The 27,587-nt window shown below is 35.6% G+C and overlaps 2 protein-coding genes across 2 annotated transcripts; one reads left to right on the forward strand and one right to left on the reverse strand.

Moving 5' to 3' along the window:
- Positions 1-1,811: 1,811 nt before the first annotated feature.
- Positions 1,812-14,202, forward strand: LOC134272435 (aspartate dehydrogenase domain-containing protein-like). Its single transcript, XM_062754673.1, has 8 exons — positions 1,812-2,011; positions 5,642-5,774; positions 6,822-6,906; positions 7,174-7,317; positions 7,764-7,869; positions 8,477-8,597; positions 13,457-13,596; positions 13,831-14,202. The coding sequence occupies exons 1-8, from the start codon at positions 1,975-1,977 to the stop codon at positions 13,866-13,868; spliced, it is 804 nt and encodes a 267-aa protein (XP_062610657.1). The 5' UTR covers positions 1,812-1,974; the 3' UTR covers positions 13,869-14,202.
- Positions 14,203-15,176: 974 nt separating this feature from the next.
- Positions 15,177-26,652, reverse strand: LOC134272434 (trichoplein keratin filament-binding protein-like). Its single transcript, XM_062754672.1, has 14 exons — positions 26,405-26,652; positions 26,184-26,292; positions 25,841-25,951; positions 25,348-25,404; positions 24,827-24,895; positions 19,188-19,361; positions 18,819-18,931; positions 18,526-18,592; positions 18,213-18,323; positions 17,019-17,080; positions 16,779-16,860; positions 16,220-16,405; positions 15,802-15,945; positions 15,177-15,500 (listed from the first exon to the last, which is right to left on the reverse strand). The coding sequence occupies exons 1-14, from the start codon at positions 26,593-26,595 to the stop codon at positions 15,471-15,473; spliced, it is 1,506 nt and encodes a 501-aa protein (XP_062610656.1). The 5' UTR covers positions 26,596-26,652; the 3' UTR covers positions 15,177-15,470.
- Between the last annotated feature and the right edge of the window lie 935 nt (positions 26,653-27,587).

Raw genomic sequence — 27,587 nt, forward strand, 5'->3', positions numbered from 1 at the left:
TATTGACTGTATTCGAGGGCAACATGCGTTTTGTCGGACCCAAGAACCAAACTGTCTGCCTGAGGCCGTTAGGTCGAAGGCAGACAGTTTGGTTCGAGGGTCGACAAAACGCATTTTGCACGAGAACTTAGTCAATGAATGTTTTGTTATAGCTTTCATTTCATTTTTTGGGGGACAAACACGTATTTTGTACTGTCTTCCGTGGTGTAACATCAGGTCCGTTACTGTTGAACAACGATTGAAAATGAGATTAAGCTCCGCCCATTCACTGACGTTAGCGGTCCAACATTCATTGACCGGTCCAACATCTCACTCAGCGGTCCAACATCGATTTTTTTTATATGTCCACTCAGCCAAACATGAGAAATGTTAGACCTTTTTTCGTATATATTTGTAAAGAAACAAATTTTTAAAGGTATAACAAAAAAAGTTTTTGGATAAATAAATTTAGAACAAGCTTTAAGTAATTAATTTTGTTTGGCTCAATGTTTGTTATAGGCAATCCATTTTAAAATATGAAAAAAAAAAATAAATGATGAACTTAAATTAGTCAGGGCTCAACTAGTCTCAATAAAATTCACACCGATATTTTACAATTTTACCAAGTATCCGGATACTCCATCGGAAAATCATCCGAGTAACCGATTATCAAAATTTGACCGATTTGACATCCCTAATATATTGTGAAATTAACTTCTGCAGGCCAAATAACTATCTAGAGCCTTTTATTTTATCACAGCTGCTTTACACCCCCACCCCCGGCGCTTCACAAAAAAAAAGAAATAAGTCATTTAAAGCATCATTACTAACCTTGTCCACTTTATCTTAGATCCTATAAAGTCTAAAATTATTCACCCTCAGGAAAATCTGGGTTTTTTTCTAAATCATGTACGAGTAAATTGCATCCAGAAATGTCCCTCTCTGTATGGAAAAATCCGAAAAAATATCGGTTTTGTCAACATGTCGTTAATTGGTGGGGAATTCTGTGTACAATGCAGCCTTCTTTCTAGTGTGGAGGGATTTATCGACCGATCAGCGAATTTCGGTCCTAACTGATCCGCTCACTTAAACAGAAAGAAATTATTAAAAATGTTATTGACCTGATCGTCCCAACTTTGTTCCTTGCACTGGAAAATTTTGTTTTGCCTGTTAGATTTTTTTGGAGTGGAGTTGTTAGACCCCCCCCCCCCCCCACACACACACACAAACATACACACAATGTAAACCCTTGCTAAGGGCCTGATTTGTTCATTTTGATCAATAGGAGCCAGGAAAGGGATTTGGGGTTATGAAGAATATGCCCCAATATTTTACAAACTTGCAATATTTTATCACATGTATATGTACGGTACATTTAAAATATGTGTATTTTCGACTAACCCCCCCCCCCCCTTCTGTTATAAAATCGATTGACAAATTATGGACCTGCAATGTAAATTTTAAAGGTCTAAATATCATTCAAAAATAATAATTTTAAAGTCCCTTTAAAGATCCCAAATAAATTGATATGTACATGGTAGGGGGATCGACCTCCGAGCCATACACTTTACTGATATATTAATGAAATTAAGTGTATATAAGAATTCTTAATCTGAAGTATATGCTTTAATTAAATGCTTTATTGCAAAATTGAATACGTTTTTTCTTCAGATTTGAGAGTCTTTTTAAGATTCGTCGTGACAACCCATATCCAATATTTTACCGTCATTAGTGAGTTCGACCGTGTGCGGTTTCATGCTTTATTTATCTTCCACCTAGTTCGAATTTCCTTTAATTTACTTTGACTGCTTCTTAAGTTCTTAGATGTCTGAATGTATTACAGTTAATGACACTGTAAATCATGTAAAATTTTATTCTTTATTTAATAAAAAAAGGGAAAAAGACACATAAATGTCAGAATCCTAAGAGGTAGACCTAGCCAGAAATTCCCCACGTTTGTTGAGAACTTTGACAGTTGAGCGGGCACGTGTTAAAATGAGACGTGTTGGAATCGTGGGATACGGACATTTAGGTAACATTTCATTGCTTCATGTAATTATTGCTTTAAGGACATTAGTGGAGAATTGGGGTTACAGCAAATTGTTTTGTTAAAACATATTCTGATCAGCTGATTGCACACACAAGTACTCTGAAAAAGATGCTCGAGTTTCTGATTGACAATATCTATAGGTGGTTTTTATAGACCAGGGGTGCGTTCAACAGCGTAGCTGCTAAATAGCCGCTACGTAAAGCTATGCTTTTGAACAGACAGCTAACCTAGCCGCTACTTATGGAGAGCTAGCATAAATATTTAATGCTACGTCCCAAAGCCAAGGTAGTTTCCTTGGTTACAAATCTGCAGCATTCAAGATTTCAACAAAAAGGAAGGTTATTTCCTATATGTAAGTGAATTAAATGTAAATTTAAATACATATTTTCGCCTGAAATAAACTTAATTTGATCCAGTATTTGAAAGTTTTTACATAATATGTACTTATTCAAAATCTAACAATTAGCAACTAGGTTAGCTGTCCGTTCAATAGAGATAGATATCTACTACTTAGCTGCTAGGTTAGTCGATGCGCTGTTGAACGCACCCCAGGTCTTCCAATAATCTATAAATTGGAATTCCCATGGGTACCAATTGTGTTCCGTTATTACCCACAGGCACCTGAATTCAGGTGCCTCTGTATTAACAGACCTACAATGTATTGCCAAGAATTGAACTCCAAATAGTAGATTGTCAAATAAGGAAATTTTAGGATATTTTATCAGCTTTAAAATGTGACGATTTTCAGTGAAAATTTAACAGGAAGAGCTCGCTTAGTTAAAAATATTGTAAGAAATGCAACATTTTAGTATTAGCTCCTCTCAAAAATTAATTAGGCTGGTTCAGCAATTGTTTAGGAAGGTTTCCACCAGGATTTTTTACTTATCTGTCCTTATAAATTCTACAATGATTGATCTTGCATTGTATTAAATAGCAGATTTGCCCCACATCCAACAGATGTTTCCTACCTCCATTGCAACAGAGTTCCGTTTAGTGAATTAACAAGTATTAACCTTCATCACCTGCATACAGAGTTTATATATCTCAGTTGATTCGATATGCAAGAGCATGCACTACGTATGAACAATTTCTAAAACGAGGTGTAATTACTGACAAACAAGTTGATGAAACAAGAACAAGGCCATTTTATGGACCTTGACTTACTAGACTTATTCCTGTTCACTCTTTGGGGAGCATATACGGCTGCAATCACACACCACCATCAGACTCTGTTTTGGGCTATGTTTTTTTAATAGGGTCCAGGTAAATTCAGCCTCCTTTGCTTTCATTTCTACAGACTTTCTCCAGGTTTGCCTTCATCTTCCAACTCTCCTCTTTCCTTGTGGATTCCAATCCAGAGCATGTTTTGTGATGTTATTTGAGGGTTTACTAAAGTGTGGAATATCCAACCCATTTTTTCTTCTTGATGTCAATATCTATAGGCTGTTGTTTGATATGGTATCAGGCCATCTGATGTTAAGGATATGGTGAAGATATTTGTTGATAAAGGACTGTATTTTGCTGTTTATTGTTTTAGTTACAGGTCTCTGAACCATATAAGAGAACTGCGTGAACATTTGTGTTAAAAATCCAGATGGTGCTGTTGATGTAGAGTGCTTTAGAATCCAGATTGATTTGTCTGAGGGTGTGGAAAGCATGTCTTGCCTTATTAATTCTGCTTTCCAGGCGTCGTCATCTGCTCCACCATCCTTGTTGACAATACTCCCAAGGTAGGTGAATCTGTCAGTTTTGTATGTTCTCCCCATTTGATTAACTGAATTGATGTTTCTTGTTTGTTGTTAATTCTCATCACCTCTGTTTTCTTAGTATTTATTTTAAGGCCAGTCTTTTGGAAGAGCATGCTCTGTGTATTAACAATTTCTAAAACAAGTAAAATTATTTACATACAAGTAGACAAAACAAGAATATCAACAGTTTCGTTTAAAGTCATCATTTCGTAAGTTCTATGGTCGATACAATGACCTTGTCAGCAAATACAATTTTATATCATTGAGTTAAATACTGATTGAAGTTTTTCATACTGCTTGTTAGTCCATTATTTATACACTGAATTGATGATGGATTTTTTTCATTATTTCCCAAACATGACAAGGAGCACACAGCGGGTGTAACCTGTCAGCAGGGGATGCTCACTCCTCCATGGACGTGATCCCACCTCTGACGTTCTGAAGGTCCGTGTTTTCTCTGCTCCTATATTATTACCTAATCCAATGAGTTTTGTTGTTTTATTATAAATTTAATATTTTCATCTATTGTGTATGTGTTTTCAGTTTTTCTTATCTTTTCAAACTGATCTATTGACTGGCGATATATTGACCGGTCAATAGACTGTACGTTCTATTGATCGGCAACGTATTTCGGAAAAAAAACGATCCGGGTTTCAAATTTAGTTGTTTGTAACACTGCACAAACATGGTAAACAATCATCTTATTCGATCTTTCGACATTGGTTTTAAAAATTGTGTGATTTCACTGGTCGGATATTTTATTTAATGAGAATTACTTTTAATTAATATACTGTGGGACGTGGAGACTGGTCTTTCGGGTGAGACCTATCAACTGATCGAAGTCCCGTGTCGCAGTATGCAGTAGCCGGCAAGTGATGGCGTCCCATATGAGTGAAAAATTTTCAAGAGAAATGTAAACAATAGTCATTACAATCAATCTTTAATTAAGATTAAAGATGCACCATATCTAGGTATAAATTTACAATATGGTACAGGAACCTTCTGTACTGAATATACTTAATACGGAAAATAAAATTAGGTAATAAAACAATTATTTAATGCCTGAACAGTCAATAGACCAGAAAATTTTTCCCTCGGTGCAGGGAAAAGCTCAGTGTGTTCTAGCTGGCCTAGGGCAATAGAACACACTGAGCTGTTCCCTGCACCTCGGGAAAAATATTCTGGTCTATTGACTGCTCAGGCATTAAATTATTGTATACTGTTTTATGGACTTTGATATTGAATACTGTTTGTTATTTCCATATCCTTCATGGTAACTGCCAAGGGGAATATGCATTTAAAATCATTCTGTTTAAATTTTTTTAACATTTAACATGTTTAAGGGCGAAAATATTTTTGGAAGGGGATAGTGTAATGTATAGGCCTTGAGTTATCATTCATATTTATTACTTCCCTTGTGAACATACGTTAATATTGTTTACAGAGTATACGCTTTCGTTTTTATTTTACCCCCTGCTTGAAAAGGGGGAGGGTATATAGTAATCGGTATTAACATCCGTTCGTCCGGCTGTCTGTCCGTCCTTCCGTCTGTTACGATTTGAGGTACCCATCTCTTATCCGCAACTCCTCTCATACTACTGAATGAAATTTGATAAGACTTTCACAGATTCTTTATTGCATATTGCCATTGTGCACCTCATATTTTACTTTTTGATCCAACACATATTTTGGGTTTCCCATAGCAAAACAATAGACACTGCCATAATATTCATATGGGAGACGGAGGTATCATTTAGCGAGCTCATTGTTCACACCTCTAGCGTTGTATGCTGATGCTGCTGATAATTCGGAGATAACATACTTCATTAAATTGTAATAAGTACGAAAACCTGTCTGTTTACAGGTAAATACCTGGTGGAGAAGATTCAGGAACACCCTGACCTTGACCTTGCCTTTGTATGGAACAGATCCCCCGCAGCTCTGGAAGGATTTCAGCAGGATCTCATCCTACAGGACCTCAAGGACTTCAGCAAAAGGTAAGGATCTCAAGGACTTCAACAAAAGGTAAGGATCTCCAGGACCTCAGCAAAAAGTAAGGATCTCAAGGACTTCAGCAAAAGGTAAGGATCTCAAGGACTTCAACAAAAGGTAAGGATCTCCAGGACCTCAGCAGAAAGTAAGGATCTCAAGGACTTCAGCAAAAGGTAAGGATCTCAAGGACTTCAACAAAAGGTAGGGATCTCAAGGACCTCAGCAAAAAGTAAGGATCTCAAGGACTTCAGCAAAAGCTAAGGATCTCAAGGACTTCAGCAAAAGGAAAAAATCTTAAGGACATCAGCAAAAGGTAAGAATCTCTTACTACAGGATCTCAAGGACTTCTTTAAAATGTAATGCTCTAATCCTACAGGATCTCAAGGACTTCAGCAAAAGGTAAGGATCTCCTCCTACAGGATCTCAAGGACTTCATTAAAAGGTAAGGATCTCCCACAGGATCTCAAGGACTTCATTAAAAGGTAAGGATCTCCTACAGGATCTCAAGGACTTCAGCAAAAGGTAAGGATCTCTTACTACAGGATCTCAAGGACTTCTTTAAAATGTAATGCTCTAATCCTACAGGATCTCAAGGACTTCAGCAAAAGGTAAGGATCTCCTCCTACAGGATCTCAAGGACTTCATTAAAAGGTAAGGATCTCCCACAGGATCTCAAGGACTTTAGCAAAAGGTAAGGATCTCCTACAGGATCTTAAGGACTTCAGCAAAAGGTAAGGATCTCCTTCAGGATCTCAAGGACTTCAGCAAAAGGTAAGGATTGCCTCCTACAGGATCTCAAGGACTTCAGCAAAAGGTAAGGATTGCCTCCTACAGGATCTCAAGGACTTCAGCTAAAGGTAAAGGATCTCGTCGTACAGGATCACAAGAATTTCAACAAAAAGTAAGGATGTCCTCCTACAGTAACTCAAAGACTTCAGCAAAAGATACAAGTAGTGACTTTCAAATCTGTCAATTGATGTAATGAATAGCAGACCTCCCAATATTGCATCCATATAGGACTATTTTACATTACACTGATGTATCTCTTCCAGGAATGCTGACCTAATTGTAGAGGTAGCTCACCCTGACATCACTAAGGAGTGGGGACCAAGGTTTCTGGAGGAGGCTGATTTCATGGTCCGTCTCTCACCTGTTTCTACTCAACTATTTATATAATGACCAAATAACTTTGATATTAGTTGTTGTCTTTTCAATTTCATCATAAAAAATTAAGTCAGTTCTCTTAATTTCAATAATTTTATAAAAGCATGTGGAAACAACTGAGATATGCTGATTAAAGTCTTAAAAATATTCAATTATTTGAGCTTTAACTTTTTACATCAATCTAATATACATGTATGTTTTTATATCGATCTAAATCTGACTGGCTATTTCCCCTGACAGATTGGTAGCCCTACAGCTCTCAGTTCCCAGGAGCTGGAGACCAGTTTACGAGGAGCGGCCATTAATCATGGCCTCTATGTGCCTAGTGGGGCCTTCTGGGGGGCAGAGGATATCAGAAAAATGGCTGACAGGGGGACGTTACAGGTAAGAGTCATAAACCATAAAGATAAGAAAGAGTTACCTTAGTTGACTTACAGCAAAATTTTTAAATTCTGATGTAAAATATTAATTGTAGAGTTCAAGAGTTATGCAATATTGACAACAGATGTACCTGTATGAAGTAATATTGATGTCCTATATTAAGTTCTGTATAAGTATTATAAATTTTCTTTTGGACTGTATGTTTAACAAGAGAACATGATGGTTCCTTGACCTATTTAGCTGAACCTTCAAATGACAAGAAATCCTCACAATCTGTGATTGTTATTGATTTTGTATTCAATCTAGAATCAATACAATAAATGTTTGGATTTATCCAGATTTACCATGGACAAATATTTGTATCAGTATTATATTTGTTTAACAAATTACTGTAATAATGTTAAAAAAAAAAAGACTGTGTTAAACATGTTGAGAATTGCCTATTTCAGGACCTCAAAGTTACAATGACCAAACACCCCAGCAGCTTTAAATTAGGTGGTGACCTGAAGGTCAGAAATGAGCAGGTCAAGGACACGAAGGCGGTGCTGTATGATGGTAAAATTTTGTCACTAATATTTTTAAGCCCTACTCACAACAGAAAGCCTACCAGTTTGTCTTTAGGTTGTCATCAATTTTTTAGGGGTACTGGATGATGCAGTGTTTTTATAAAACACAACTCATATTTCCTGGAAATATTTTATTTATCTTAATATAAATTATTTCAGAAATCAATTTGTTTATTTTATATCTACGAAGAAAGTTGTTTCTTTTCATATTAGAAGAATTACACGCTTAGTGTGGACTTTCAGTAAGGCGTGGCATTCTCGACGTTACATGTACCTAATTAGCTTCTGAAATTTACACAGCTTCCCTTCACTGTTGAAATATACATATGATAGAAATGCGGCCGAATGTCAACTGGTGTAGTAAATAGCCAATTAAAAGTTCTCTCACGACACAGAGGTGGGGCATAAGTCGTCTGATCCTTATCAACAACAATTTTAAGTTCCTATGTTATTAATTTCATAACCAATGAGAATCTACTAGTATTCGCCATTACGTAGCGCCGAGAAAGTCACGCCTACTGAAAGTCCAAAGATAGGGTAAAATACTCCTATAATATTGATGACATCCACAACTCCTTCCTTTCAATGCATTACAGGACCTGTCCGTGAGTTGTGTCCCTTGGCTCCAAATAATGTAAACACAATGGCTGCAGCAGCAATAGCAGCACACAACCTGGGATTTGACAAAGTCACAGGATCCATTATATCAGATCCTCAGTATGTCATATCATTCTTAATTCTCAAAATGTACAAGTGTACGAGGGCTGTTTGGAAATTATTGAGACAATTACATTTACTTTACAAAGGACGGAGAAAATTTCATGAAAATTCATCAACATGCTATAAAGAACGACTAAAACACTTATGCAAAATTTCAAATTCCTATGATAATTAGATAAGTTTCGATGAAGTAATAAATATGCATATGTCTATCGACCCGGAGCAGCATCGGTACGTCAATTAACGTTACGTTAGCCGTAGATTGTTTCGCTTGTGAAGCGTTTAGCTCGGGAAGCGTTTAGTACTCTTCCTTCTTTATTATTACATATATAACATTACAAAAGTCAAACAGTCTCTTTTCTTAAACTATTTTTTAACAAGAGGCCCAAGGGCCTTATAGGTCACCTGAGTTTCATGTAACAACTTTCCAACAATTGAATTTGGTTTGTGTTTTAAACCAGAGGCCATGAAATTCACAATTTTGCAAAGAGGCACTACTGCTTATCATAATTATACACTTAGCAATGCTTACTAGATAGTCACTTAACACCCATAAGTAGATCAGAGTAACTAAGAGAAAAATGCACTTCCATTCTAAACCATGCAATTGTGCACCCCATCCCACAGAAACCATAGACCCTGGGGCCACATATTTCAAAATTTTATCATCATAACTGTTATTTCGTCAAATATGGTTGATTAATACTAATGAGTAAATTTCAAAGCATTCATTTATTTTCAGACTATGTAACCCCCCCCCCCCCCGATACCCCTGACCCCGGGGGCATGAAATTAACCATTTTGCTAGATGCACCTTTCCTCATCATAAATATATATATATACTTAGATCATTGGCATAATACCCAGGAGCAAAGGAAAAGATTTTCAAAGAATTTATGTAATGTAGAGCCTCCCTCTCCTTACACCAAATAGCTAAACCCCTGACCCTGGGGCCATGAAATTCACAAATTTGAAAGAGGCACTCTTGCTCATCATAACTAGGTACTTAGTTAGTTTATTTACTACCCCAGAGCAGAGAAGAAGATTTTCAGAGATTCAATGCATTTTCACTATATAATCAATAGAGCCCCGCCCTAACACCAGGACCCCTGACCCTGGGGCCATGAAATTCACAAATTTGAAAGAGGCACTCTTGCTCATCATAACTATGTACTTAGTTTGTTTATTTACTACCCCAGAGCAGAGAAGAAGATTTTCAGAGAATGAATGCATTTTCACTATATGATCAATAGATCCCCGCCCTAACACCAGAACCCCTGACCCTAGGGCCAGAAAATTCACAAATTTGGAAGAGGCACTCTTGCTTATCATAACTATGTACTTAGTTAGTTTATTTAATACCCTAGAGCAGAGAAGAAGATTTTCAGAGATTCAATGCATTTTCACTATATAATCAATAGAGCCCCGCCCTAACACCAGAACCCCTGACCCTGGGGCCAAGAAATTCACAATTTTGGAAGAGGCATTCTTTCTCATCATAACTATGTACTTAGTTTGTTTATTTACTACCCCAGAGCAGAGAAGAAGATTTTCAGAGATTCAATGCATTTTCACTATATAATCAATAGAGCCCCGCCCTAACACCAGAACCCCTGACCCTGGGGTCAAGAAATTCACAATTTTGGAAGAGGCACTCTTGCTTATCATAACTATGTACTTAGTTAGTTTATTTAATACCCTAGAGCAGAGAAGAAGATTTTCAGAGATTCAATGCATTTTCACTATATAATCAATAGCATTTTCACTATATAATCAATAGAGCCCCGCCCTAACACCAGAACCCCTGACCCTGGGGCCAAGAAATTCACAATTTTGGAAGAGGCATTCTTTCTCATCATAACTATGTACTTAGTTTGTTTATTTAATACCCAGGAGCAGAGAAGAAGATTTTTAAGGAAATAATGCATTTTCACTATATAACCTATTTTGCCCCACCCTAGCACTAGAACCCCTGACCCTGGGGCCATGAATTTCACAATTTGGTAGAGGACTCAATGCTTATTACTTTCATGTCAACAGTTAGCCTGCTTGATGTCCAGGAGTAAAGAAGAAGATTTTTAGGTCACCTGAGTAAACTCAGGTGACCTATTGCTGTCCGTTTTCGTCTGTCGTCGTACGATGTACGTCGTTCGTAAACTTTTGAACATTTTCAGCTTCTTCTCTGCAACTACTGAACCAATTTCAACCAAATTTGGTACAAAGCATCTATGGGTGAAGGGGAACAAAAATTGTGAATTTCATGATCCCTGCCCCCCTGGGGCCTGAGGGGTGGGGCCAAAACCACTAAAATTAATGCAATCTTTAAAAATCTTCTTCTTTACTCCTGGACATCAAGCAGTCAAACTGTTTGCATGATTGTAATCAGCATTGAGTCCTCTACCAAAATTTTGAAGTTCATGGCCCTGGGGTCAGGGGTTCTAGTGCTAGGGCAGGGCTAAATAAGTATATAGTGAAAATGCATTATTTCTTTGAAAATCTTCTTCTCTACTCCTGGGTATTAAATAAACCAACTAAGTAGATAGTTATGATGAGCAAGAGTGCCTCTACCACAATTGTGAATTTTATGGCCCCAGGGTCAGGGGTTCTGGTGTTAGGGTGGGGCTCTATTGATTATATACAGTGAAAATACATGATTTCTTTGAAAATCTTCTTCTCTGCCCCTGGGTATTAAATAAACTAAGTAAGTGCATAGTTATGATAAGCATGAGTGCCTCTACCAAAATTGTAAATTTTATGGCCCCAGGGTCAAGAGTTCTGGTGTTGGGGGGAGGGGGGGCTCTATTGATTATATAGTGAAAATAGACGAATTCTTTGAAAATCTTCTTCTATGCTCCTAGGTATTAAATAAACTAACTAAGTGCATAGTTATGATGAGCAAGAGTGCTTTTACCCAAATTGTGAATTTTATGGTCCCAGGGTCAGGGGTTCTGGTGTTGGGGGGGGGGGGGCGCTATTGATTATATAGTGAAAATACATTAAATCTTTGAAAATTTTCTTCTCTGTCTCTGGGTATGAAGCAGATGAACTACCTTTATAGTTATGATGAGCAAGGGCCCTAATCTTGCAGAATTGTGAATTTCAAGGCCCCAGGGGTTGGGGGGGTGGCTCTACTTATATACTGAAAATAAATTAATTGTTTGAAATCTGCTCCTTTGTATTTATAAAACATTTATTTATTTTTTGATAGGCAATTTTAAGGGTGCCTTTTTAAAATTTGTGCAATGTGTGGACCTAGGGTCAGGGGTTTATTTCACAGTGTTAGGGGCACTACTGATTATTGCTGAATATTACTGATTAGTTGGAATGCTTTTTTGTTTCCCTACCTTGTGTATGGGTATTCAGTACTCCTGCGAGGTGATCATGAATAATTCATGAATTTCCTTGAATTTTTCATGAATTTTATTCATGAAATGTTCATGAAACGTTCATGAAGATCCTATGAACTTATTATTGGACATTTTCAAATCAATAAACCAAGCTAAGCAACTGCTAAGTGTATTGTTATGATGATCAATGGTGCTTCTTTCAAAATTGTGAATGCCATATATTATAGCATCTGGCTTAAAACATGAATCAAATTCAATAACTGGAAAGTTGTTGCAGAATGCTCAGGTGACCTATAAGGCCCGTGGGCCTCTTGTTAAAGAATGCACTAATTTTAGTGGTTTTGGCCCCACCCCTCAGGCCCCAGGGGGGCGGGGACCATGAAATTCACAATTTTTGTTCCCCTTCACCCATAGATGCTGTATACCAAATTTGGTTGAAATTGGTTTAGTGGTTTTAGAGAAGAAGCTGAAAATGTTCAAATGTTAACACACGATACACGACACACAACGGACGACGACGGACGAAAACGGATAGCAATAGGTCACCTGAGTGACTCAGGTCACCTAAAAATATATGCTGTTGCTACCCCATACTACAGTGAAAAATGTTCATTAGTTGGAAAGGATGACTTAGAATCGTGCAGTGCCGATTTATGCAACGCGGGTTTAATACCGTAACGGTAACAATACTTTACGTAATAACTCCTGGTCGTCCAGATCTTTTAATTTTACTTTGGTTAAATTAACTGTAAAAAGAAAAATGCACACCAATGAAAAAAAAACCAAACACATTATTTTTTCTCGTTTTTATTGTTTTATAAGGTCGTTCAGTCTTGAAAAGAGTTTTACATTGTGCTACACAAAATTTTAGGTATGCTGGCTGCTCCGCCCTTGACGTCAAAATCTATTTTGTCGTCGTTAGCAGACTTCTCGACCGCGCTTAATTTTTTTATGATCTCCGTATTTCTGATCAAAATTCTATCAAAGTCGCACAATTAACATGAATTTGAAACAAAGCTGAAAAATTATACAATTAAACTGAATTATTTTCGCTGTCATTATGGATCCACGAAGCGTTAGAATTTTGGTGTTACATATTTTCAATATCTGATTCCGCGACTGCTCCGGGTAACCCTACTATAGACACATTTATATACCATTGTATAGAAAATACTTAAAATTTGTCAAATATTTCTTGATTATATTAATTTTTAGTGTATGTCAAACATATATGCAAATTTTCACCGAAAGGCGTTCATTAGAAAGCAAAATATACATATTGTCTCAATAATTTCCGAACAGCCCTCGTATGTATCAGATCCGCATAGTATGATTACTTACATTCTGTAAAAGTTTGTCAAAAATCTTTGATTCATGATCATGTTTTAATTTCTTACACTGTCTTTTGGTAACAACCTCTACAATATCATGATAAACATCCAGAATTTAACAAGAGCTGATGTGCTTATATTTAGATATTCTAACCAGACCTTGTTTTTACACATGCAGGTTAACAGACTGGCACATTGTAGAAGTGGAGGTATGGGGTCCTAATGGCTTCAATGTCAAGACAGTCCGGAGTAACCCTGCAGCAGTGGGGGCAGTCACTGGAACAGCCACATATGCCTCCTTCCTCAGCAGCATGCTGGGTAGGTAAAAATGTTGGGGGGGGGGGGGGTCGCTGAAACAGCTTCTTATGCCTCCTCAGTAGCATGCTGTGTAGACATAAAATTGGGGACAGTCACTGGAACAGCCACTCACATGAAATCAACAGTAAAATTGAGTGATATTATACACAGCTGGACATACAGTTACATTATAAATACAAGTAAAATAACAAACATTAAAAATAACCTGATACAATTTTTTTTTTGAATTTTCAGGTGCTAAAGGGAAAGGACCAGGTGTTCATCTGTGTTGACAAAATGATGATTAAATCAACAACATATCAAAGGATGACCACTGACATGAAGGATGTCTAAAATCTAAAGATTCTTACCGACAAAGAAATCACAAAAGATGGCCTTATAACCAACATTCCAAATGTGATTTAATCATCAGCACACATACAACAACAACATATGAATCTCTCGTCATAGATCTATAGGAGTGATCATTCCTTCCAACTTTTCCACTCTATGATTGATCAATTTTTGTATAAAAACAAGAAATAAACAATTTAAAGTTAACATACTAGTCTTTCAACTGTGATTGAATCTCTTTTACAGTGGAATAAAATGTTTATTTTCATAATTGATTGTTTTATTTGTTTTTTTTAATCTCAAAATAAGAGTGTCTTGCTCTAGAATTGTGAAGTAAGGATTTGACTTTGCAGGTTCTAATCCCACTTTGGGGCATGGAGACCCTTTTTTGGAGGAGACTTTATAAAACGAGTTCCTGTATCACAGTAAGTGCTGGCAAGAAAAAGATCCCTCCCTGCTCAATGGCCATAAGTGCCGAGTATAGGACAAAATTTGCCTTCATCACCTGCAAGTGGTGGCATCTCCACATGAGTGAAAAATTCTCGAGAGGGACTTGAAACAACATACAAACAAAATTAGACAATAAATAGCATGTAAATAAAACTCCCTCCCATAATCATAAGGCAAAATAACTGGTCTGTAAAGGGAGAGGAGAACAATGCAGCGGACAAGACCGGGATTGTAACCCGGGCCCACTGAATCTCCGGTCAGGTGCTCTATCAACTGAGCTAATCCAGCCACTGGTGACCAAGCCTGGTTGACTGCCACAGGTCTAATTGTAATAAAATGAGTGCTCCATTCAATATATCAAGGAAATCACTGTCGAAACAAACTTATAAATTTATGAAAAAGTTTGAAACGATAAAGTGAAATTTGTGCTTATAATTCAAATCAACTATCCATGTAAGTATCATCTGTAAGGCACCGACTAATGATTGGTCAGCATTTGAATGCAATAGATCATTTATGTCTGCATAGAAATTAGTATGTAATATAATATTACTATACACCTCCCCAAACAAAATATTTTAGCTTATCTGACTGACTGTCCTTTCTTAGCAATAATGTCCCAACATCACTGGCAGAAAAAATGTATAATTTGAGTCCTATCCATAACTTCCTAATGGAGATACATTGGTACTTCACAGAAAGATTATATAGCCCGATGATGTGTCATGACCTTAAAGTAGGCTGGTTTCCATTTTACCTTTAGTGTAAAGTTTACTAGAATTAAAAGAAAAATACAGTATATTTACAATTCATTTATTTGTCAGCACATACATAAGTCAGTTATTTACATATACACATGTATTCTCTTTGAGAATACATAACAGTTGTCTGTACTACAGGCGCTGACGTCAATATAAATAAAATACATAAACAAGGTATAACATCTCAGCTGTCGCTAGGCTGATAGTATCTGTAACAATTGATTAAAATGTCTGCACTTTGTGGTTTTACTCTGGCAGTGTGAATGAGATAAAAGCATGAGGAGATTTCTAAATCACTCGGAACAACTAGTTCTCCTCAATACGATCCAATTACATCCAAGCAGTCCGCCGTCCAAAATTCTGAAAGAAAAAAAAAATAAAATGAAAAAACTCTTGATATTTCCTGAGAATTTCAACATTGTTTTAGTTAATGAAGACTGCGACTGATTCATAATCAGAATTTAATTTTCAAGAATCATTTTCTTTATAAAGACTTTCTTTTTATATGCTTATATACTGAGTAAAGTAAATTTCAAAACAATGAAATTTAATGCAGACAAAAGCTTTTTTGATGACAAATCAATGAAAATTTATCTGCCTGAAGATTTGTGCTTCTACATTAGATTCTCCATTTAAGCACATCCATTCTGACGTGGCATACCTTGGGAGCGAAGCCTCGGACTTTCATTCTCTCAGTCTCCTGTCGGAGGAAATCCTCGTATTCCTGTTCCTCTTGTCGATCTCTTTCCTCCTCCTCCTGTAACTTCTGTCGAGATGTTTCCTTCTGCTCGTGTCGCGCCGTGATCTGTTGTCAAAAGGGAGATAATCATTGACAGACATTAATTCACTAGCTAATGTGTTTTAAACATTTTATATAAAATCATGTATTTTTGTAATTTAACAGGATCAACATGCCACATTTTGATTTTACAGGTCCAACATTTAAGAACCGAACCACTGACCTGGACATAATCATTGACAGACAATAATGTACTAGCTAATGTGTTTTAACCAGTTTATATACAATCAAGCCACATTTTGATTTAACATTCCCCACTTTAGAGAACAGAACCACTGACCTGTCCCTTGAGATCCAGTTTGAGGGCCTCTTTCTGCTCCTCGGCTTTCTCCAGATCCCGCTGCGTCATCTGATTGGCTACCTCCATCTCCTCTATCAGCTTCTCCCGCTGGTATAGCGACTCCTCCCGTTCACGCTGCACTTCTTCTAACTTCTCCTCAATCTGTTGCTGTCTGTCTTTAAATACCTACAGATAAAATACACTGTATAAAAATAATGCTTAAGGAAGGCATTCTCAGTGGATAATACTGTACGTGTACATAATTTGGCGTACTCAAAGTTGAGCGTAATCACTGGGTATGGGCTGTTGACGTAATCATATATTAGCCCTACACATGTCCGTTCAGCGTATTGTATATGTACTTGATTTCTTAGTGGTATTCATCAATTAGCGCATTGTTGTCTGCACCAAAGCCGCTAAAATATGAAGCCTGCTTTTTAAAGTACACATACAGTATGCTTGGATTTCATTTCTCTGTAGTTAAGCGCACCACACATAAACTTGGAACAAGAACCAGACACAGACGATTCCTGTGTATTGTTTGGCCAGCAGTACCCACCTCCCTCATCAGTCTCTCCCTGGCTTTACTCTCCCGGGCCCATTCTGCGTCACGCTTCTCCCACATTCTAGCTGCCTCTTCCCTAAAATCAGAAAATTGATTTAATTGTCTTTTGATTTCAAAATAGTCTTCACACAGTTTCAACAACACATGGACTTTGGGCTTCTTTAAGCACTTTTCAGTAGTGTTGGTCAAAAAGCACTACAAGGATGTCTTCTAATCATAAATAATAAATCTTACTGGTATAGCATGTCCAGTTCAGCTTCCCTGGCCTTCTCTACTCGTAACTGGTCTTCAATAACCTATTAAAAGAAATATTATAATACATTGCAACAAGAAACAAACTATCTAACTCTGAGCTGTTTACTTATAATCTATGTTGTAATTGTATTGCTCTGTACTAGGGATGTCAACGAATATTCGAGTACTCGACTACCGCGCGTTCGATCATACCGACTATCGACTAAAATTTTTTTAGTCGGTCATTCGTTAAAAAATTGTTTCATCAAAGTAATTTTGAATTCAAGGCAATAAACTTATACTTGCTCATTTCATTTATTTACAGATCAATATTTTCATATGCAAAATTATGGGTATGGTATTACTGTTCAAAGGAATTTTTTTTGTACGTCGATGTATGTTCGGCAAACATGTCTTCTATGTGAAATTTCCCTAAAGTAAGTTCTCCGCAAAATTGACAAAAAAGCAGAGTGGGAAAGAAAAATCACAAACATGATTATTAATGATTGTCTACCTCTTACTGTTTTAAATGGAGAGGGCAATTTTTTTACTTTTGTAGATTGAAACTAAGATCTGACGTGATACAACAATTCAGAAAGAATTCTAATTAAACAGCTATTACAAAATTGTAAATACATGTAAATTGGGGTCAGTTATGAGAGTAATTAAACCGTGTTTTCTTTTTCTGATATTAATTTCATACAATCATTGATTGTTTGCACAAAATTTCATAATTAAAATTTATCCCAAGCTCTCGCTCTCTCTTTGTTTTTATAAGAGACACTCTTTCATTGTTTATCTGTCAAAGATCACTGACGGACACGTAGAAATTCAATTATGGGGAACATGTAAGAAAGGACAAATACGATCGTTTGATATCCTGCATTTAGATTAAATGTGCAGCTAATATATTAATTTTGAAATTAAATACACTGGGTACACACTGATGTACAGTTTTTATTGTACATGTACAAAGTACATGTTAACAATTCAGAAATTCGTTGTATAATGGTGATAACATAGGTTAAATATTGTAAACTAGTCTGTAAAAAACAAACAGTGAAAATGATATGAAAAAATAATTAAAATTAAACGAATATTCGACTATCGTTCGACTAAAGCATCCGATTATTCCACTAAGCTGTCTGAGTAAAATTGACATCCCTACTCTGTACATTATTTTGTACATATCACCTGCTTCATCCATGCGGCGTCAGCCTGGGCCTTCTCTCGCCGCGTGGTGAGGATTTCTCGTTCCTCTTTCTCTCTCTCAATCAGAGCCTCTAACATCTGCTTGTCTTGTTCCTAAAAAAATATAAAATTGCCAATGGTTAAAATAATTATAATTAAAATTCTTTGTTTTAGAATAATGACATTAATAAAAACTCATTTTTAAGGACATTGTCTACTGACTATACATGCTTTTTCAGTGGTAAAAATTACACTGACAAACAAAAATTTAATTTTTTAAATTACAGCTTTGAAGTAATATACATATTTTCATTACCAGCTCCTCCTGAATTTGCCTGGATCGTCTCATCATCTGTGCTTTATGTTGTCTCAGTAACATCCGGCTGAAAAAGAGAGTAAATGGTTAATATCAAAATACGTACAACTTATTGATGTCAGTTTTTTCAATATTAATATCAAAATCACCATTTTATTTCATGAAAACATCATAATATTAAGACCTTACCCCATTTCTCTGTGACATTCTAATTAATAATTACCTCATTTCTCTGTGACATTCTAATTAAGATCTTACTCCATTTCTCTGTGACATTCTAATTAAGACCTTACCCCATTTCCCTGTGACGTCGACCAGCCTCCATCTTTTTACGTTCCTCCTCTAACTCCTCCAGCCTCCACTGTTCTTTTTGTAGAGAATCTTGTTCTTTTTTCAGTCTGCTGGCCTATACGATTAAAAAGGAAAAATATGGCTATAGTAGCTCAACAGTATAGTGTATTATACATACTGGCAACAGCAACACAATCAGTTATAAGCTGCTAATGTAGAAAAGGACACAATCTAATAGTGACTACTGACAAGGTTAACTAAACAATGAACATATCTATGAATTGCAATGATTTCAAAAGATCGGCTTTGTGAAAGTCTTTTCTATTTGTCCTCAGTTGATAATTATTTTTATGACTTTGTTATATTCTGACCTCGTCTTCCCGCTCGCGGAGTTCTAACATCTGTTCCCTCAGTACGTCCTTCCATTTCCTCTCCTCCTTTAATCTCTCTTCTTCCTTCTCTCTCTCCAACTCCAGAGCTGCTATCCTCTCTTTCTCCATCTCTCTTTCAAACTTTTCCTTCTCAATTCTTTCCTGTTCTTCTTTCTGCAAAACAAAAACATTTCAATAATAAGCATATTAAAGAGATAAGACGCCGAAGAGATAAGACGTGTTTTTTAGTGCTCTTATCTTTAGTCAGGTGAATAGTTAAAATGATAAAGAAATGATGGATCTCAGTGAAAATTCAAATCTTTTTACATCAATTTTGAACTCATTTAATGGACTGTCACAATCATTTATTGGTACAAATAAGGAAAAGGATTTTGCACCTTCAGTGAGTATTCCAGACTTTCTACATGTTAAACTAAATGCAGAGAGTGTAACCATAAATTATGATGGCCAGCAGCACGAGTTTGTACTATCTGTGCTTCAGAAGATGCTTCTTTTCCATGGAAATAATAAGAAAAATGGTTGCATCTATAAATCAATGTGCGACTCAGTAACAGTAACTATTTACAGAAGCACAAATACGGTTCTCATTCAAGGGACTGGTGCATTTGAATGGTACCAAAATGACTTTATAGAAGAAGTTAAAAGTCAAATGGACATCAGCCAAAATGACTCTCTGACAGATTGCAAGATTATTGTCAATCAACCAAGCTGCACATCAACTCCAAGACCTTCAAAACAAAATGAATCAAGTGTGGAGATAGATTGCCACCAGTGTAGCAGCTCAGAAAACGTACAACTTCTTTGTGAAACTGTTAAATTGCTGACACAGGAAGTAAATCTTCTAAAGAAACAGCTTTTGGATGCACGACAAACAAAAGCCTGTACCAACGCCTTCACACAGACTCCGAGAACACAGATGAAACAGAAGGCAACATCGACCGAAGGAATATCTGTTAAAACTGGTATATCGCGACACAGCCAATGCTCATTTAGTGTTGACAAAAAAACTACCAGTACATCAACAGATACCATGGATTCCAGTTCTGTATGGAAAAACACGCAACCCACACAGAAAAACAAAATGATGGCGACAAAGGACAGTCCTAATTTACATCCCTCCAGAGAGAGCCAGCCTTCATCGACTCCTAAAGAACGAGGAAACTTCCCCAGGATCTCGAATTCTCCATTTATTTCTACAAGAGAACGAACCCAAAAAACTACCCTGGTCATCGGAAGTTCTATTCTTCAACGAATCAAAACCCGAGGCTTAGATTCGAGTGTGAATGTTAGTACTAATCGTGGTGCTAACATATCACACATCCGTATAAAACTTCAAAGATATGATATATCTGCCATCGAAAATGTCATCATCCAGGCCGGCGGTAATGATGTAGCTAACCTGCGCAACATCGATGCGATTCAGAATGATTTCATTGAAATCATCGGAGATCTAAAGAGGAGAAATCATACCATTTCCGTGTTCATATCAGAAGTGATGCCAAGGTGTGATGCGGATGTTACTGAAATTAATGAGTGCATAAAGTATATATGTGAGGAGTATGGTGCTACGCTTATCGAGACCAGCGGATCATTCAAGCACTGGAATTCCCCCTCCTTTTGGAGAGATGGCATTCATTTGTCTGATCGCGGTACTTCCTTGCTTCTCAAGCTGTACAATACCCATGTGAAAATCCTTAAGCAACAAAGGCCCTCATCTGTGCAAACATGCTTTTACTGTGGAGAGCAAGGCCATTCCTCGCGAAACTGCCGACATGGAAACAAAGTTGTATGTTGGTATTGTGGTGAGCATGGTCACAAACAAAAGTTTTGTACCAGATAGGGTCACGGCAATGAAAGCTGTGCCGGTGATACGAATAACTGTCCCACTATCAATGTCAAAAATTATTTTGATCCTTTGAATAATCTCTGTTTTGACTGTAGCGAATTAATTTGCACCTGTTCTTTAATTAATAATTGCTCAAATGATTTAAATCTTACATCAGAACTGATAGATACTTGTTTTAATAAGGAAAACACTTTTTCGAATCTTAAACAAACGAATCCTAAAAATTCTTCTCCAAAACCAGATACCTCAAATGAAATAAAACAAAACATATGTAAATCAAATCTTGGTTTAATGAAAAAGGGCCTACATTTTATTAATTTGAATGTGTGTCACATTATGCCAAAATTAGATGAATTGGTTTTGTATTTACAAGAACAGCTTTACACTGATATATTTTCCTTATGTGAAACATTTCTTGATGAAAATATTAATGATTGTAGTATAAATATAAAAGGATATTGTTTGGAAAGAAAAGACAGAGTAGGAAAGGCTGGTGGTGGACTTGTTACTTATATTTCAAATGATTTGAAATATAAACGCCGTAAGGATTTAGAAATAAGCAATATTGAGACAATGTGGCTTGAAATTAATCTTAAAAATTCTAAACCTATACTTTATTGTTCAGTTTACCGTCCACCATCTGCCCCCTCCTGCTGGGTAGATGATTTTGTCCAAGAGTTACAGTGCGCTACCTGCTGTGACGACCAGGAAGTGATTATTGCAGGTGATCTCAATATTGATATGCTTAAAGAACCCCCGCGGAGTTGGTCATCTGCAATTGTAGACTTTGGTTTAACACAATTAATTAACACCCCAACAAGAATTACTAATAGCTCTAAAACTCTTATTGACCATTTCTACACTATGCACCCTGCTAACATATGTGAAATAACAGTACCCCCTGTAGCGATGTCTGATCATTATCCTATATGTGCCACACGAAGATCTAACAGCATGCAAAGAAAAGGCAAACATATTGAAATACAATACCGTGACTTCAAAAATTTTAATGAAACAAACTTTTTGCATGATTTAAACAATGCAAATTTTGATGAATTAATTCTACTGCATGATCCCAATGACATTTTAAACGGTTTTTATGATATTTTCAATGCTATAATCAATAAGCATGCAAAAGTAAAAACAAAGCGTGTGAAATCAGAATTCCGCACTAGATGGTTAACTCCAGAAATAAATAATGCTAGGAATTTTCGAGATCAATTTCATAAACAGGGAGACATGGATAATTTTAGACTTTGGAGGAACAAAGTCACATCTTTAATAAATAATGCAAAATCTACGTATTATAAGGAAGTAATTGAAAATAGTTCTACTTCAAAGGAAATGTGGGGCCACTTAAATCAGTTAGCCTCAAAATCAGACAAAAACTCATCTTCTTCCAATATAACATATAACGGTCTAGATCTTGATAATCTACAAGATATTGCAAATGCATTTAATGAGCATTTTGCCCAAATTCCAAAAAAATTAATAGATAATCTTTCGTTTACTGCTTTCAAATCAGAAAAATTGAAAAGATACACGGAGACAAAACTTGGAGATCAAGACTTTTTTGAAATCCCTTTGATTAATGAAGAAAAGGTATTCGAAATGTTAAAAAGACTTGATGTAAACAAATCTGCTGGTATAGACTTTCTTGGACCTAGATTGCTTAAACTGTCAGCTGGTATAATATCCAAACCTCTAACACACTTGATAAATTCTAGCATAATCAATGGATCTTTTCCTTCACAATTAAAGGTCGCAAAAGTAACCCCCTTGTTTAAAAAGGGCGATAAATCAGACCCAGGAAACTATCGTCCAATCTCAATTTTACCAACGATATCGAAAGTTTTAGAGAAGCATGTAGCAGAAAATATACGCATCTTTACTTCTCACTTTGACTTGCTAATGAAAGCACAATCTGGATTTCGAGAACTTCACTCATGCCAGACAGCTCTCACAAAACTAACTGATGATTGGTTGCATGCAATAGATGAAGGAAATTTTGTAGGTATTACATATCTGGATTTTAGCAAAGCATTTGATCTTGTTAATCATGATATACTAATTAAAAAACTTGAATGCTATCACTTTGATCCAATATCAATTAAATGGTTTAAATCATACTTATATAATCGAACTCAAAGTGTTAAAATTGGTGCGTACACATCTGAATCACTGCCAGTCACAGCAGGTGTGCCTCAGGGCTCTATTTTAGGTCCTTTGTTGTTTCTATTGTATATTTACGATTTACCATTGTCTGTTGAACATTGTAATATTGATATGTTTGCTGATGACACTACAATGCATCTTCATGATAATCGTATTTCGCGTATTGAAACCACTCTTAATCATGAACTCTGTCAAATACAAAAATGGTGTCAACAAAATCAGATGATTATAAATACTGATAAAACAAAGTGTATGTTAATGGGAACACACCAAAAGAAATCTAAATTAGAAAACATTAATTTTCATTTACAACTTTCCGATCATCCCCTAGAAAATGTAGAAATGCAAAAATTATTAGGTGTTCACATTGATCATAATCTTCAATATACTTGTCATGTAGATGCAGTTTGCAAAACTCTTACATATAAATTATTTACTTTACGAAAAATCAAAAAGTTTCTTCCAATGCGTACTAGAAAACTATTTTATAATGCTTTTATCCTGCCATCGATTTTATATTGTCTATCCATTTGGGGCAATTGTCCTCAAACACACATGGACAGAATCTACAGATTACAAAAAAAAGCAGCTAGGATTATTTTAAATGAAAAATATGATACACCTTCAATGCCTTTATTTAACACTTTAGGTTGGCTAACAGTTTATGAACTTTTATATTTACAGAAAAGCATTTTAATGTACAAAATATTTCATGGAATGTCTCCTGATTATATGCATAATCTTTTTGAATTTCAAAGTTCTGGATCATACACTTTACGATCAGAAACAAATTCCGAACTTCGACTACCAAAATATAAAACAAACTTATTTAAAAATTCTTTACAATATTCAGGGGTTATTATCTGGAATGAGTTACCAATTAATATAAGAAATTCTCAATCCCCTGCAATATTTAAAAGAAGTGTTGAAAATTTTCTACTTATAAAACGCAATGATTCTGTGTGATTTTTTTTTCTTTTTCTCTATACTGAAATGCTGATGTTTTTATTTGTTTGTAACATACTGATTGATTATTTATTGTCTCATAATTGTAATTTTATTTATTGTATATATGTATATGTGTTTTTAAAGAAGGCCCTGAGGAAGACTAGTGTTCGCACTAATCGGGTTACCTTCTCTAAATAAAGTATTATTATTATTATTATTATTATTATTATACTTAATGATTAATCGAACAAAATTGAAAAAAAACCCATTTTATTAGCAAAACTTCTTCAGTCTCATGAAGAAAACCAAGAGTGTATATTTAATTAAATTCTTCCTGTAAAGATACTTGCTCCTTAATTCTTCAAGGCACTTATATAATATGTATAAGCATTTTATTTGAACTGACATCCCTTATGTCCCTTTGATAAGTAACATATAACTTTCTTCATGTAATACAGCCCTTAACTCATTCTATTACCTACCTGAGTTCCACTTTAGACCCCCCTTTATGGCTCATTGATTCAAATTTGACCCAACCTTTGTTGGTTCTTACCTTTCTGACTTCCTCCACTTCAGACCCCCATCTATAGCTAATTGATTCCCTATTTGACTGCCCCTTCTGACCATCCCTCCCCCTTATAATTCTTACCTCCCTGACTTCCTCCACTTGAGACCCCCATCTGTCTACCACATAGTCCTTCAGCTGTTCTGACTCAAGCTGTAAAATATAAAATGTCATATAAAATCTCTGTTTAAATGTAATAATGTACAACCACAGCATGACTATGTAAAAAGACATAGAACATGTCTTTCATGCAAATAACAGTAAAAGCTTAAAAGTGTACTTGAGTTTCTCAATCATTTTTGTTAGAGTTAAATTCCCTTTGACAAATTGAGTCCATGGTTATGACCCTATTTTCCATTAGAGTTTAAGCTTTGTTTCAACTTTGAAATCCAGAAAATGCTGTTATGCTTAAGTGTTTCATAGTCACATTTTTTTTTTATAAATCAAATTAAAATTTCTATATACTTGGTTAAGTATACAGTAACTATACTACTTATCTTTTGATATTTGGGTTATTTTGTTTTATAACTTGATTAATTATGTTAATAGATGACTGTTTTGTAATAGAATATAACAGTACATAACAGTACAATACATAAACCAACCTTTCTGATATCTGGATTGTTTTGTTTCCAGTGTTGATATAGTTTTTCCTGAGCCAACTGTGAAATACATAATCATGATAATTAGTTGAATTTATTAGTAAACTCATATTTTTTTCAGTTCAAAAGGATACATGTAGATATCTGTGTATTTTCTTAATCATAGGGATTAGCAACATAAATCACACTGTGTGGTGATTTAATTTCTGCAAATAAAGCATTACATTCTTACAATGTTTGGGAAAGAAATATACCAGTATACATAAATTAAAGACATCATTACGTAGAAGGGAGGCCATAAAGAAAGTACAAATATTTGTGTACTTTGTGTCAATTATTTACCTGTTTACAGCATTTTACAAGCATGGCACAGTAACTTGAATACCAGTACTTGAGCTAGTATATACATGTACTTATCATAACTTATCAGATTACAAACAATTTATTTAGTAAATGTTTTCAATCGTTCACCTTATTTCATATATAGAAGTCTTACATTTTTCCTTTTTTCCTCTCTAGCACTCTTTAGGGAGTCAACTCGATCTTTCATATCCTCCAGGCGATCATAATTGTCCAAGGACATGAAGGAATATCCCTTTAATTCTGCCTAGAAAAAAAAAATCAAAATTGTTCAACACAGAAACAGGAGAAAGACCTAAACAGGAGAAAAATGCTTTGACCTCTAACACATGAAGGTGTTTAAAAATAAACTTGTGAACAATAAAATCTACAAGTATTGATTACTGATCAATTAAAGAGGAAGTTTAATGCAATCTTTATTTTTGCTGATTAAGACTCAGTATTGCTGGTGGCTGGTTCAGGTTTTGATAATTACATACCTCATACTTGTATCTCTCCTGTCTTAGCATGGCGGCTAGCTTCTCTCTGCGTAGGGCTAATTTCTTGGCCTTTTTATCGGAGTCTTTTTCTTTCTGATAAGCATCCATGCTGAAAAAAATCCACAAAATTATATAACTGATTGTAATATACAACACCCAACACATGCTACCTTCCTTAGACTGACTAAACTGAGATAAAATGACCTTTCAAAGACCTATACCTGGACTTAAGAGATTTCTCTGACTCCCATGCACTCTGTTTTGTGGCCGCTATGTTTGATTTTTGAAAGTAATTTGCTGTGTTACTCCATCTTTCTCTTAAGTGGTTGTCATGGTTTCTGTTTCTGACAATGGCCTGCTCATAAACATTTCTCCTGGTTGTCCAATAGTGTGGCATAGAAGGCAGAGCCATATTTAGTCTGTATTTGTGTAATAAATGTCTGTTGTATCTGAAAGAAAGAAATCACTATGATAAGATGTTTTTTAAAGAAATGTCAAATATAAATAATTCATTTTATACTGGTGTCTTATTATATTGCGGTACTTAATCGTTTTGCATAAAAAGTGTTATTCCATTTTTTACTTTAACTTTCATCAAAAAATATTCATAAACCAATCTATGGACTAACTTTTTAGTGTAAAATTATTTCCCAAGCTTGCATTGTTTAAGTTATTGTCTATTTTTAAAACAGGAAGTCTTAGTTGCCTCCAAAATTGGAGAGTCTCGTATCGCGGTATGAGAAAACATGGGAACTTGTAGATGACATGGACCTCAATTTTTATTTTTGAATTTACTATGTAATTCTACAGGAAAAGTAAATAAATATACAAACTTAAGACCTTTAAAAGATAAGCTATAGTATAATTTTTACTAGGTTATAGATTTAATGGTTAAAAATTAATATGTTTTACGGTATGACCGTTGGGGCGAGCGCAGTTATGTACTATCATAAACCTACACATGAACTGTCTATCATTCAAGAAAAAAGAAAGAAAACTAAACAATAAAAGAAATCACTTCCCAAACATCGGGATCGAGATTCCGAACTTCTCGGAAGTTTCCGACAAAATCGGAAATACCCGAACCGTTAAAGTGACGAAAGTATGACGTCAGATAAAAAGTCCTGTTGACTTAGGACGCAAACGATAGTTTTATGGCATGGAAACTGCAATAAATCGTTGTTTGTATTTTTTTCAAGTAAGTTGTTGCTATGTTTTAGCCAACTTGTTGCTAATGCACCGCAAAGGATTACTGGGAGTTTAGAATTTTTTCACGCGGTGAGACAAAAATTTCTTGAAACAATGTGCAGATTTCAACCCGAATTTCCTCCGTTCGTACACGTTAGTCTATTGAGCTCGCTACGCGAGCGGCGCTTCGCGCCGCCTCGCTGCGCTCGCTATAAA

This window comes from Saccostrea cucullata, unplaced genomic scaffold (assembly GCF_032062105.1).
Source record: "Saccostrea cucullata isolate Sc308-1 unplaced genomic scaffold, CSIRO_AGI_Scuc_v1 ctg8289, whole genome shotgun sequence".
Taxonomy (NCBI): Eukaryota; Metazoa; Mollusca; class Bivalvia; order Ostreida; family Ostreidae; genus Saccostrea; species Saccostrea cuccullata.

Bases quoted from the DNA above. Each gene is read 5' to 3' on its own strand.
- LOC134272435 (XM_062754673.1), top strand. From the start codon at position 1,975: ATGAGACGTGTTGGAATCGTGGGATACGGACATTTAG. The intron at 2,012-5,641 runs GTAACATTTCAT...GTCTGTTTACAG, and splicing joins CGTGGGATACGGACATTTAG to GTAAATACCTGGTGGAGAAG. The intron at 6,907-7,173 runs GTCCGTCTCTCA...TTCCCCTGACAG, and splicing joins TGGAGGAGGCTGATTTCATG to ATTGGTAGCCCTACAGCTCT.
- LOC134272434 (XM_062754672.1), bottom strand. From the start codon at position 26,595: ATGGCTCTGCCTTCTATGCCACACTATTGGACAACCAGGAGAAATGTT. The intron at 17,081-18,212 runs GTGATATGTACA...TTCTTTTAATAG, and splicing joins ACGCCGCATGGATGAAGCAG to GTTATTGAAGACCAGTTACG. The intron at 15,501-15,801 runs GTATGCCACGTC...TTTTTCTTTCAG, and splicing joins TCCGAGGCTTCGCTCCCAAG to AATTTTGGACGGCGGACTGC.